The sequence below is a fragment of the Procambarus clarkii genome, chromosome 25 (assembly GCF_040958095.1).
Source record: "Procambarus clarkii isolate CNS0578487 chromosome 25, FALCON_Pclarkii_2.0, whole genome shotgun sequence".
In the NCBI taxonomy this organism is placed as follows: domain Eukaryota; kingdom Metazoa; phylum Arthropoda; class Malacostraca; order Decapoda; family Cambaridae; genus Procambarus; species Procambarus clarkii.
In genome coordinates this window covers 4,473,968-4,486,478 of record NC_091174.1, presented here as the reverse complement: position 1 = coordinate 4,486,478, position 12,511 = coordinate 4,473,968, and the positions used below count along the sequence as shown (strand labels likewise).

The 12,511-nt window shown below is 40.4% G+C and overlaps 1 protein-coding gene across 4 annotated transcripts in view; it reads right to left on the bottom strand.

Moving 5' to 3' along the window:
- LOC123756401 (protein trapped in endoderm-1) overlaps positions 1 to 12,292 on the bottom strand; it is a 31,093-nt gene extending 18,801 nt beyond the window's left edge. For 2 of the 4 annotated variants that reach the window (XM_045739523.2, XM_069331184.1), the window contains exons 1-3: positions 12,133 to 12,290; positions 3,381 to 3,801; positions 1,157 to 1,415 (exon numbers count right to left, since the gene is read on the bottom strand). In XM_045739523.2, coding sequence (XP_045595479.1) covers positions 1,157 to 1,415; positions 3,381 to 3,489 — 368 coding nt within the window. In that variant the 5' untranslated portion in view covers positions 3,490 to 3,801; positions 12,133 to 12,290. Of the gene's footprint in view, positions 1 to 1,156; positions 1,416 to 3,380; positions 3,802 to 11,890; positions 11,916 to 12,132 lie in introns of those variants that run through there. The other 2 variants (XM_045739524.2, XM_069331183.1) reach the window with 2 other exon arrangements.
- Positions 12,293 to 12,511: the final 219 nt, after the last annotated feature.

The following is a 12,511-nucleotide window of genomic DNA, read 5'->3' as shown; positions in this document are numbered from 1 at the left end:
TTAAATACGTGCACATGTGACATACTAATTTATTGTGAATATTTTAGTTTACCTTGAAAAGCTTCATAGAAAACACCGACCTTACCTAACCTTCTCACGAGGTGGGACGAAGTCACCTTGAATATGGAGTCGAATATGAGTCTCACCACTACCCAATGCCCCTTAGAGAACCCGTTTTCTTATATCCTGTAATTCTGCTATCCATACTGGTTGCTCAGGTGGGAATACACTGTGCTCCTGGAGCATGTTATTGTTGTTGCTTTAGATTCAGCTACTCGGAACAAAAGGTTCCAAGTAGCACGGGCTATGGTGAGCCCGCAGTGGACTTACCTGGCACAGGGGACGGGAGTAATATCATGCAACTGGCATGGGACCATATATGCATATCCTCCCTCGTCTACATCACCTTCTCGGCGAGTCAAACAGGGAAACAGTACATTACAACACATACAGTTAACAAGAACTCCAGTGCAACTTTATCCTTATCGGACCAGAGAACCTCGGCCCCTGGCGAGAAAGCGCCAGGGGCTTTCAGACAGATTTGGGTTCCAGGGTCATCGGAATAACAAGAGACCCAAGGACAGCCTGCTTCATTTCCCAGCATCTCTATGTGGCATCCTCATTTCCTGTCCGCCATGCGGGGAGCCGGTCGGCCGAGCGGACAGCACGCTGGACTTGTGATCCTGTGGTCCTGGGTTCGATCCCAGGCGCCGGCGAGAAACAATGGGCAGAGTTTGCTCTGTTACCTAGCAGTAAAATAGGTACCTGGGTGTTAGTCAGCTGTCACGGGCTGCTTCCTGGGGGTGGAGGCCTGGTCGAGGACCGGGCCGCGGGGACACTAAAAAGCCCCGAAATCATCTCAAGATAACCTCAAGATAACCTGTCATTAGAGGAGTTCAAATAAATCCACAGCTTCTTAAGATATGTAGTTAGTGTTCCATTTTTGTAATCGATCAGTTTTGTAACTAATTAACAAAATGGAAAAGGCCGGAAATATAAGATAAGATAACATACATATGAAAAAAGGGCCTAGATAAAAGCCTAACGTGTATGAATACACTCTGGCTTCCTGTCCCCAACACAAAGAATTATTATTATTATTATTATTATTATTATCATTAAGCAACTTTTCAGCCAACCCCATTTCCAAACCCACCTGTTGACAGCTATTGCGGCTATAGAGAGGAGCTCGGCCTGGATATTGACATATCTCAAAAAGACGAAGACGTTGCATCCCCTGTCATCGAAGAGGGGCTTGCCGCTGGTCATATAAAGAGTGAAGAGGTGAGCGGCAGAGATGGGGAGGATGGTGACACAGAAGATGCCCTCAGCCACCGCTAGATTCACCACCAGATAGGTCGCGGCGTTCCGTAGGCGGGTCGGGTAGGGCAGCGCCAGGATAGTCAACAGGTTTCCTGCGGAGGCAGAAGAAGTCTACTTCGGGGAAGGTGCACTCATAGATAGCCAACTGTCATAACCATAATTCCTAAGAATACCCGTAGAAGGTGCGCTAGCGGCAACTGTAGTTCCGAAGCACACTCATAGATGGCGATCTATTGCAACTACTGATTCAAAATACACAGATCTGGGGCCAGATTCACAAAGCAGTTACGCAAGCACTTATGAACCTGTACATCTTTTCTCAATCTTTGGCGGCTGTGTTTACAATTATTAAACAGTAAATGAGCTCCGAAGCACCAGGAGGCTGTTTATAACAATAACAACAGGTGATTGTGAAGTTTCATGCTTGTAAACTGTTTAATATATGTAACCAAAGTCGTTAAAAGATTGAGGAAAGATGTGCGTATTTGCGTAACTGCTTCGTGAATCTGGCTCCTGAAGCATACATATAAATAGACAGCTCAATCTTCTAATCAAACGACAGGAATATATGCACACTGATAGGCGTCCTTCTTAGTGAAAATGCACAAAGGTTACTTAAGTCTTGAACTTTAATGAAGTCTAAAGTATTCTTGCAAGTTGTTTAGCAAGCTTCGTTACATCAAAAATAACCCTTGCAGTCGATAGGCCTTGAGCCCAAAGGCTAACCAAAGCCAATCAATAGTCTCCAAAATATATAATACAATGAATGTGCATTTAGGAAAATAAAGTTATAAATTAAAGTGCTCGAGAAATCTTTTAGTTAGGGTCCCGTTGTCAGAGACCACGTTTAGGTGTATAATAAATGAACTAAACTAATTTAGGCTTTATTATCACTGGGGTTAGGCAAAGTTAATAGATGGGTTAAATTATTTATATCTGAAGCAAGCATATATAGAAAATGGCCTATCGTAAATATAGTTCTGAAGCGCGCTGATATATATATATGACAGTTTAATAGATAGTCATCAATGTACTGCCATTATTGAGAACAGGTGGCTGGTATAAATCAATAAATTGCTGTGAGTAAAGTCTATAGCTTAAGGCAGATTTGGGTGAACTATAACCAGATGGTAGACTGATTCTGAGCATTTTATCATCAGTACTTTATTCCAGTTAGGAATAAGTCTTAGCAAGCTGCCATTTAAAGCTAGGATGCGAGTTAAAGCCTACAAGGAAAAATACCTTACTTATTGAGACAATTCATATTTTTCCGCGAATAAGTGTTACCAAATTAATCCAACATAGATATGTTTTACTATAGTATCATCCAAGATACTACTCAGAGCTATTTAATAATATGTTTTTAAAAATTACTCAAATCAAGAAAAGTATAAGTGATAAGAAGTCGCCAAATAAAAAGTAAGAAAGTAACCAGCAGAATAAGGCGCTAGGCTAAGCCAGGATGACTCTAAAGCACCGCTCAGGTAAACAAAAGGTCAATTACATATTACTCAAGATGCCGATACGAGAGGAAAAAAAGAACACATGAATGTAGATATATTAAAGCGATACGATTCACTAAGAGACCTAACGACAGTTAATGATTTAAGTGTGATTTATGTTAAACAAAATTTTCGGTTATGTTAAAAGTTTGGGATTTAACTAAAATGTATGGAGAAATATATAATATGAAATTACTTCGTTATGGAGACATATCTAAGAGTTGCCATGTCACTTAAGGTTATGTATAAATAATTATTATCAAATTACCAGTGGTATTTACTTGTGTAAAGGAGGAATTGTATATGTTTATCTCTCAGAATGTTTGGTAATATGTTTATTGTTTGTGATGTGTCTCTATGTATGTATTAACACGATGTTCTGAACGGGGTGAGAATAGCTTGAGCTACCTCATCCCTTTATGTGTATTTTACCTCAATAAACTTATTTCAATTTAAATTTAAATTTCAACCAGTGGTATCCAGGAAGAAATGTTACTAAGTCGTCACCCGGAAGTAAGGGACTGAGGGAGAATAAAAAACATTTTACAAACTCACCGAAAAATCCTAGTATGGAGATGATGACGGCGGCCACAGCAGTTAACACAATTGCCCAATCAGGCACCTTGTCTGTCGCTGACTCGGCCGTGGAGGAAGTGGAATCCATCTTGGTGATCAAAGCGGTGCTGAGAGTAGTTATCGCGGAGTGTCTGGTTCCACCTTTCCCCCTTCGCTCTGCCAAGGCAATTTCGCCAAGTTTGTGAGTCCTGAGAGAGTGTGTTTGGGAGGTGTGGTGGTGTAGGGGTATCAGAGGGATCTGGTGTCGAACCCCTCCCCACAACCCTAGACAACGGACGTAGATCTTCTGGAACCGTTCTTCTGCGCAAATCACCAGTGTTTATAGGAGCGTCTTTACTTTATAATCTTTATCGTTATCTGGTATTTCATCCAGCATTCTTTCCTCTTCATTGCATATTTACTGAAACGGAAAAAACTAAGGTTTTAGCATTTGTTGAATACGGTTCACCAGGAAATAGATGGATGTTTTCACAAAATCATGCACTGTATAAGAAAGGTGTATTCATCTAGTTGTGCTTGCGGGGGTTGAGCTCTGCTCTTTCGGCCCGCCTCTCAACTGTCAATCAACTGTTTCTACTATTATTATTTTTTTCTCCCCCCCCCCCCAGGAAGCAGCCCGTGACAGCTGACTAAATCCCAGGTACCTATTTACTGCTAGGTAACAGGGGCATAGGGTGAAAGAAACTCTGCCCATCGTTTCTCGCCGGCGCCCGGGATCGAACCCGGGACCACAGGACAATGGTCCTCGGGACCAAAGAGCCAAAGCTCAACCCCCACAAGCACAATTAGGTGAGTACAGGATCACGTACCCAGCGTGCTGTCTGCTCGGCCGGCCGGTATGTGTGTGTGTGTGTGTGTGTGTGTGTGTGTGTGTGTGTGTGTACACTAACCTAACTGTACTTGAGGGGTTTGAACTTCGGCTCTTTAATCCCGCCTCTCAACTGTCAGCCAATCAACTGGTGTATAGGCTCCTGACTTTATTTGGGCTCTGTCATATCTACATTTGAAATTACGTATAGTCTGCCTCCATCACATCACTTCCTAGTGCATTACATTTGTCAACTATTACGACAGAAATGACAGACAGACAGACAGACAGGCAGATACGTTGGTCAAAGGGTACAATGAAAATATAAAAAAGGGAGCAGCTGTCTTTATAAGATTATTGTACCTCAATGTCGTGAGATGTGGTGGAGGAAGGAAAACAGGGACAATTTCTTCGAACCACATCCAGTTCAGGAGAAAGATTATTTAGAGGCAAAGTGGCACAGGCATCCGCACGCACACTCGCTCAAAGCATCTTAGTATAAAAGCATCTTCAAAGTACATGGAGAAACTACAGAAATAACAGAATACCAAATAGAAGATGGAGAATACCAGAGGGCCAGGAATGAGTACTTCAGTGTGAGAAGAGAAGCAGAGAGACAGCACGAAAATGACATAGCAAATAAAGCAAAGACCCAACGCAAATTGCTTCATAGTCACATCAGGAAGAAAACAACAGTAAAGGAACAGGTAATGAAACTGACAAAAGAGGCAGGCAGGTTCACAGAGAATTAACTGACAGATGAAGATTAAGCCACCCAAGAGGTGGCACGGGCATGAATAACCCTTAACACTGAGAATGACAAGGTGTGTGTGAGGAACTAAACAAGAGATGTCCCGCTTTCTGTTTGTCGGTCCTCCGGTTGGCTTGGATAGGGCACTTTAGTAGGACAGTTTCTTGACGTTGGGACCGCTGGCAAGAACGGGCTGAGAGGAGAGGCCAGTGGTCCTCCGTGCGGGCAAGAGGTGACACGTATATCCCTTAACAAACAGGAAACTTCGCCTTCCTGCCCAGCACTCTGGCTCCAGTCATATCAATTGTCCTAACAAAAAACATATTTTTTATTATTTTTATGTTACTTATTATTTTATTATATTTATATGTGTTATTTTTATTTACTTATTCTTCTTCTTCCATTACCATTTTTCAAAATGGTCTTCATTATCGTTTTCTTGTTCGTTTTCCCTAAGTTTACTTGTTAGGTTTCACATGCTTGAAGTGCTCTGGTTACTTGCATTGATTGTGTATTCTTTAAGCCACCTTAAATAACTGCAGCACCAGATAGCTGTACAGGCGAGGAGTCACAATAACGTGGCTAAAGTATGTTGACCAGACCACACACTAGAGGGTGAAGGGACGACGACGTTTCGGTCCGTCCTGGACCATTCTCAAGTCGATTGAGAATGGTCCAGGACGGACCGAAACGTCGTCGTCGTCCCTTCAGCAGCTTCTAGTGTGTGGTCTGGTCAACCAGATAGCTGTCATTTGCACACGTCGCTCGCCAAGAATCGCGTTACGTGATTACAGACAAGATTGGAGTGTATGTGTCCTCGAGTCTAGTCTGTAGCCTCAACTGCGTCCTCCACAACCTCCACTAGCTAGCGGACACCTCCTATCTTCATTATTTCGTCCTTTACATTTCGTCTACATTTATTCTGTCCTTTTTGGTTTATATGATCTAACCTACACTTAATCGCGTGCACAACTGCTTCATATCCGAGAACGTTGGCCGTGTCGCAGGATATAGTGTAGCCTACTCGTGTCCTGCACTACACGTCATCCGAAAAATAAGTAAGAAGGCAGGGGGGGATGTTTGACCTATTAAAAACTACAACAAATTATTTTTACTAAAGCGTAGGCTACATACGAGATAATACTTGATTAGTAAATAGAGTTGATTTTTTGTTTACATAGCCTCTCTGTGTATATAAAACGTAGTGGCAAATGAAAACCTGTGGTTGTTGTTTATTGTTGGTGTTGACCTGGATTGTTGTAATGACTTTTGCTGTTGCGTTGACGGTGGCTGTTATGTTAACTTGTGTTGTTGTGTGTACTGTTGTGTTAGCATTTGTGTTAGCTGTTGTGTTAACAACCAGGTATCAACCAGCATGAGCTCTTTTGTTGACCGATTCTATTTCGTTAGCATTGGGCAGTTGTGATGACTATGTTGTCTGATAAGTCTGTTGGCCTATGTTGACACGGGCAGTTGTGATGAGCCCGGGTTGTTATGTTGGTATTGTGCTGTTTTGTTAGCATGGGGTGTTGTGTTGACATGTGCTATTGTGGTGACCTGCACTAGTGTGTTCATCTGAGCTATTGTGATAAACCGTACTGCTGTTAGGAGAGCTACGAGAACAAGGCTTTTGCTGGGACATGAGGATGGGGTGAAGGAAGGGTGTCTAAATAGATAGCAACGCTATTACTAAACAAAGCCCATTTAAATTTAAGGACCAATTATGAATTAATTATGTCTTTAAATTGACTGATAAAACTTAAGAGCTAAAAGATTTTCACCAACAAATTAGTGTATATATGTGTGTGTTATCACTTATGTGTTATTAGGGTCGAGCTTCAACTCCCAGGTTCCATCTTTCCAACTAATTATTATTTTGTGCAATGACTATTCATTCGATTTTTTTCATATTTAGTTTATTTACAACTCTTTTACTAAAGTTCTTTTTAACATCACTGAGACACATTTCTCTAATTCCCATCTTTGTCCCCTCATTTTGCTGCTCTTTTGCATACTTTAGCAATTCTCCTTAGAATCTTATATATCGATACACCACTGCTTCTCTCCTCCATTGTGGTGAGATCCGGTTCTCTCAATATTTCCTCATAGATCAGTCCTCTCAGCTCTGGAACAAGCCTTCTTTGGAACTTTTCTAGTTATATTTGTTTATTTTCAGATTATACTTATGCAAGGTCTGCATATTCAAGTGTGAGTCTTATGTAGGCTGAATAAGTCAATCGGAAAGGCTCTTGTATAACCAAGTTCCTAAAGACTATCCAGACATTGACCAGTTGACAAACACTGTCGTGGGAGTTGTATGTAGGCTGAATATGGCACTCTGAAGACTCATTTATAACCAAGTTCCTAGAGAGTATCCAGACATTGACCAGTTGACAAACACTGTCGAGGGACTCTTATGTGGGCTGAATATGACACTCTGAAGACCCATTTATAACCAAGTTCCTAAAGACTATCCAGACATTGACCAGTTGACAAACACTGTCGGCGTTATTTCCACTAACCGCATAACACCACATACTCAGCCCCACTCACACACTATCTCCAAACATCAGCGTCCGGGAAGTCTATAGGAGTCAAGAAAGACGAGCATGTTGACGCTAGCGGAGATGACACATCCAAGAGTAGCAGCTGTCGAGGATATAACGGAGGATGACACATCTAACAGCTGCCAGGGAAATAAGTAGTTATCTAAAGAAAAGCGTTAAGCGTTGTCTAGCTACATATCGCTCAAGATGTCTATACGATAAGAAATACGATGGCGAATGTCGGTACATTTTCTGGTAAATGAATTGTCCCATTTTCTATGTGAATATAAGATGGTATTTCGGGTGTTGGTAAACATTTACATGGTCCCTTTTTCAGCTCAGTCATTTGTGGCAACGTCTATATGATTGGGTACCAAATAGAGCTCTTCCTTTTTATATATGTGATATAGATGAGATATAACTAAAGATGAATTTCCCTTAATATAAGATAATAAGCATTATAATAATAATAATAATAATAATAATTTTTATTTAGGCAAAGGTACATACATAAAGAGATTTTACAAAGTTTGTTGGCTTTATAGATAGGAGCTAGTACATACAATGCCTAAAGCCACTATTACGCAAAGCGTTTCGGGCAGGAAAAAAACATTTACATGGTTTACATTTACATAAATGTTTACATTTACATAAGACTCAAAAGCCATTAGAGTGTTCAACAACACCAGTATATGACTGCCCACTTATCAAAACCAACTTTCTCCTTTCTCACAGCATAATATTCTACTGCAAAACAACAAGATATACGCCAAGAAATGAATCCCACTTCTAGATTATATAACAGAACACTTCCTCTATAAGAAAATCGAACCTGGGCCAGCCGGGTAGCGGTCCAGTGTGCTAACCAATAGACCACCATCAGATCATTAAAAGGACTGAGAATCGAGCGGCTTTTCTGCGAAACTTAGTTCCCAATGACGCCAGATGATGGTTACAGATCAGACACACACATTTTTCTATCAGTCATATTTACTAGGGAAAACTCGTGCCTGTACCTACTACCACACATTTGCAAGAACGCGCAAGTTATATTTAACAAACGTTTGTTAAATATAACTTATGGGTTCATGCAAGTGTGTGATATATATATATACTGAGTTTACTTTCGTCCTTAACTCTATTTAAGGGTACCTGGTGGTATTAGAGGGTACCTGGTGATGTTGGAGGGTACATGGTGGTGATGAAGAGTACCAGAAGATGTTCTAGGATACAAGGTGATGTTGTAAGGCACCTGGTGGTATTGGTGAGTACTAGGTAGCGTTGAAGGGTATCAGGTGTTGAACATGGGCAATATAGAATAATGCTACATACGAGATAAGCATTAGAAATAAACGAGATAAGCATAAGAAAAATTATTTATTAATTGTAGTTATTGGAAGGGAAAAAGCAATTAAATAGTTGTCATGACTTGAGTTTGACATGAACATAGAACGTTAGTAACTCCTGATGTGTCAAAACATCATCCGGGGTATGCGCGTGCGTACGCATGCGGGCACACGCACACACCCATACCCACACACACACACACATACACACACACACACACACACACACACACACACACACACACACACACACACACACACACACACACACACACACACACACACACACACACACACATACACCGCGAATCTGTACATCAGTTGATTGACGGTTTGGGAGGCGGGACCAAAGAGCCAGAGCTCAACCCCCCCCCCCGCAAGCACAACTAGGTGAGTACACACACACACACGTATTAGAGTATTAAACACAACTCATGAAAATAGAAAGCTTGCAGACATCTTGAGAAAGTCCACTGTAGTTCCAATATTCAAAACTAAAACAGACTTGAAGCCTAAGATATAGACAGGTATCAGCAGTAACACGCATATCACATTCTTACATTCTAAATGTTGGGAAAGAGCAAATTCTGTAACTGAGGGACAACATGAATTCAGAGGGGAAATTATATCAGGTATACTTGTTGAAATTCTATGACAGGGTCACCAAAATGAGGTAAGAAAACAAAGAATGGGTAGACAACAGAACACGAATCAATGGGTAAAGACAATATTACATACTCAGAACACGAATCAATGCGTACATTGCGTGTTTTGATTGTACATTGATTCGTGTTCTGAGTATGTAAAGTTGTCTTTACCCATTGATTCGTGTTGTCACCTCACCCAAAAACATTTAGGTCATATCACCTCACCCAAAAACGAATATAGGCATGAAACAGAGTATTCAAAATTATCTTTGAAAATATAAGAAGTCTCTTGCGAAAGGCTTCTATGCGTCAGACCATAAATAAAATGTCAAAATGAACTTTGGAGAGTTAATTTTTCAATTACCCTCGACAGTGAAAAAAACTTAACAAATATTGAGAAGATTCGTGTTAGAATCATTAATCTTACCCTTACGGTCATATTCAACAACATATGTTTACAAGAAAGATTGCTACCTAAATATACTAACATATATAAATATATATAAACCCACCAGCGATTGCCGACAACCATAAGAGATTGGAAGATAACCAGATATTCGGCTAATTACAGGCTATTTTGAATTTTAAATTGGTGACGATGTTCGGCATTCAAGTTCAAGTATGATTATTGAGACAAGAAAATCTCAAAAGGATAGATTAGCTTATGCTATTTCTACTCCCTCTACTTCAAGTCCCTCCATGGCGAGTACAAATCCACAAATCACGTTATGCATTTGGATTGCTGATAGAGACAAGAGAAAAAGAATGTTAGCTTTATCGAGGTCCCCCCCAGCCAAGAGTGTGGCTTTCCGCGCGGTGGCCAACACAGTTACTAGCCAAACCGAAGAGTGTTTAACGTGACTTATTAAGTGTTGTTGCCGCCGAAGACGGCTAGTTTATTGTGCACCCCATACTTATCCTGTGAGCGGTAGCGCAAAAGCATTACAGAGGGCACAAAAAGTCTTTTATCAGACCTCATCTTAGAAGTGACGCGCACACATCCCACTCTGCGTCACGCCATTACGAGAAGGTTACTTGTGTAAAGGAGGAAATGTATATGTTTATCTCTCAGAATGTTCGGTAATACGTTTATTGTTTGTGATGTGTATCTATGTATGTATTAACACGATGTACTGAACGGGGTGAAAATAGCTTGAGCTACCTCATCCCTTTGTGTGTATTTTACCTCAATAAACTTATTTCAATTTCAATTTCAATTAAGAGAAGGTGGTCATCTTCTGCTGTAACACCCTGGATAAAACGTCTCCATCGCCACAGTAGATAATAAATAATACTTCTAGCGATGATGAATAGATATTAGTCATCATACATGAAGCCTCAACGCGAGCACGTATATCAAAGTGAACAAATCCACAAGGGCCGTGACGAGGGTTCGAACCTACGCCCGAGAAGATCCCAGACGCTGCCTTAATCGACTGAGCTACGACATGGTAAAAGAATTGCAACCGGGAAAATCATCCTGATTTAGTGTAGTGTGCATATCAAATTCTTATGTCAGAAAACGTCCCCTTCCACTTACCACACATATCAGGGCTACATCTCACGATTCCTTGTGCAATATTGCACCTGCCGAATACATTTTCCCGTACCCGCATGCTCTGTTTACAAGTGTATATTACTCTGGAATTACGTTGCAAACACCACAGGTAACAGCCCCGCTCCTGTGCCCAGGTAAGTCCACTACGGGCTCACCATAGCCCGTGCTACTTGGAACTTTTTGTTCCCAGTAGCTGAATCTTAAACAACAATAACGTTGCAAACAATACAAAAATAAAACCTTTTTACGTCGAGTAGAATGTTCATATTCGTAAATTTTGTGTGAATGTTTAAACTATGAGGATACAAACTATTAGATACAAGACGAAATTGGGGTCTCTTTGAGATGTATTTTTTCTTGTCTCAATAAACATACTTGAACTTGAAGACGAAATTTATTTCTATGGGTATCGACACTTCCAGTTTGTAAAACAACGTAGATTTTCCTTTCAGTGTTTTCCAAATTTCCTTGAACGTGAATGTATTAGAATATACTGAACTAAATTTCCATTGCTTACGAAGGATGTGTTTTTATTATCCTTTTGTTCCATAAGTTAATTCAAGAGACCTAATACTGCCCGAAACGCTTTGCGTAATAGTGGCTTTAGGCATTGTATGTACTAGCTCTATCTATTAATCCAACAAACTTTGTAAAATCTCTTGTATGTATGTACCTTACCTAAATAAACATTTATTTATTTATTTATTTATTTATAGTTATGCCAATACATTAATAACTAAATTGTTTTATAAAATTATTTAGTTCTAACACATTTTCTACGCAATAAATATGGTATTTTGGAGGGTATATTTTTAATACTAATTGATATTCACCTCATAAATAGAAAAGATGAGGTAATCAGACTTAGAACATTACTGAAGCCACAACTTTCCGGCTAGTTCCTGTAGATATTTGTCCTCATTTTTGGTGAGACATTCAGTAATATATCCGACACAAGCACGATAATCCTTTCTTAATAATCAAGTGCACAAGAGATTGCATTACATTACATCCATGATAATATATTCCAACAAGCCAGACAACGTGTGTTAACTGTTCCTTAACCACCACTAACCATAGCACATTTCAAGCAGCAGTAGTAGACCACGATGAAGGAAGTCAGAATGACTTAGAATTCTAGTGAGTGAGATATAGAGTAAATACCGTCGGCTCCTACCCCCACCACTGCCAGAGAGAGACTGAGGAGGAGGAGCCCGGACCGCCTCTCTCATCATAGCCTAGCTCAACTTTACTAGATACAGTCATTTCCTCTCCTTTACCTACCACTAGTGTGCTGATAACTTATCTCTATGACGATAAGCTCACGACTCACAACATGCTTAATTAATAGGTGTCGTTGTTCTCACGTCTGCAGACCAGGTAGCTAGCCGAGTTGTTGATAGAAAAACGGTGAAAAAGTTGATCCCCTCTCTCATGATAATTGCTGTAACTCT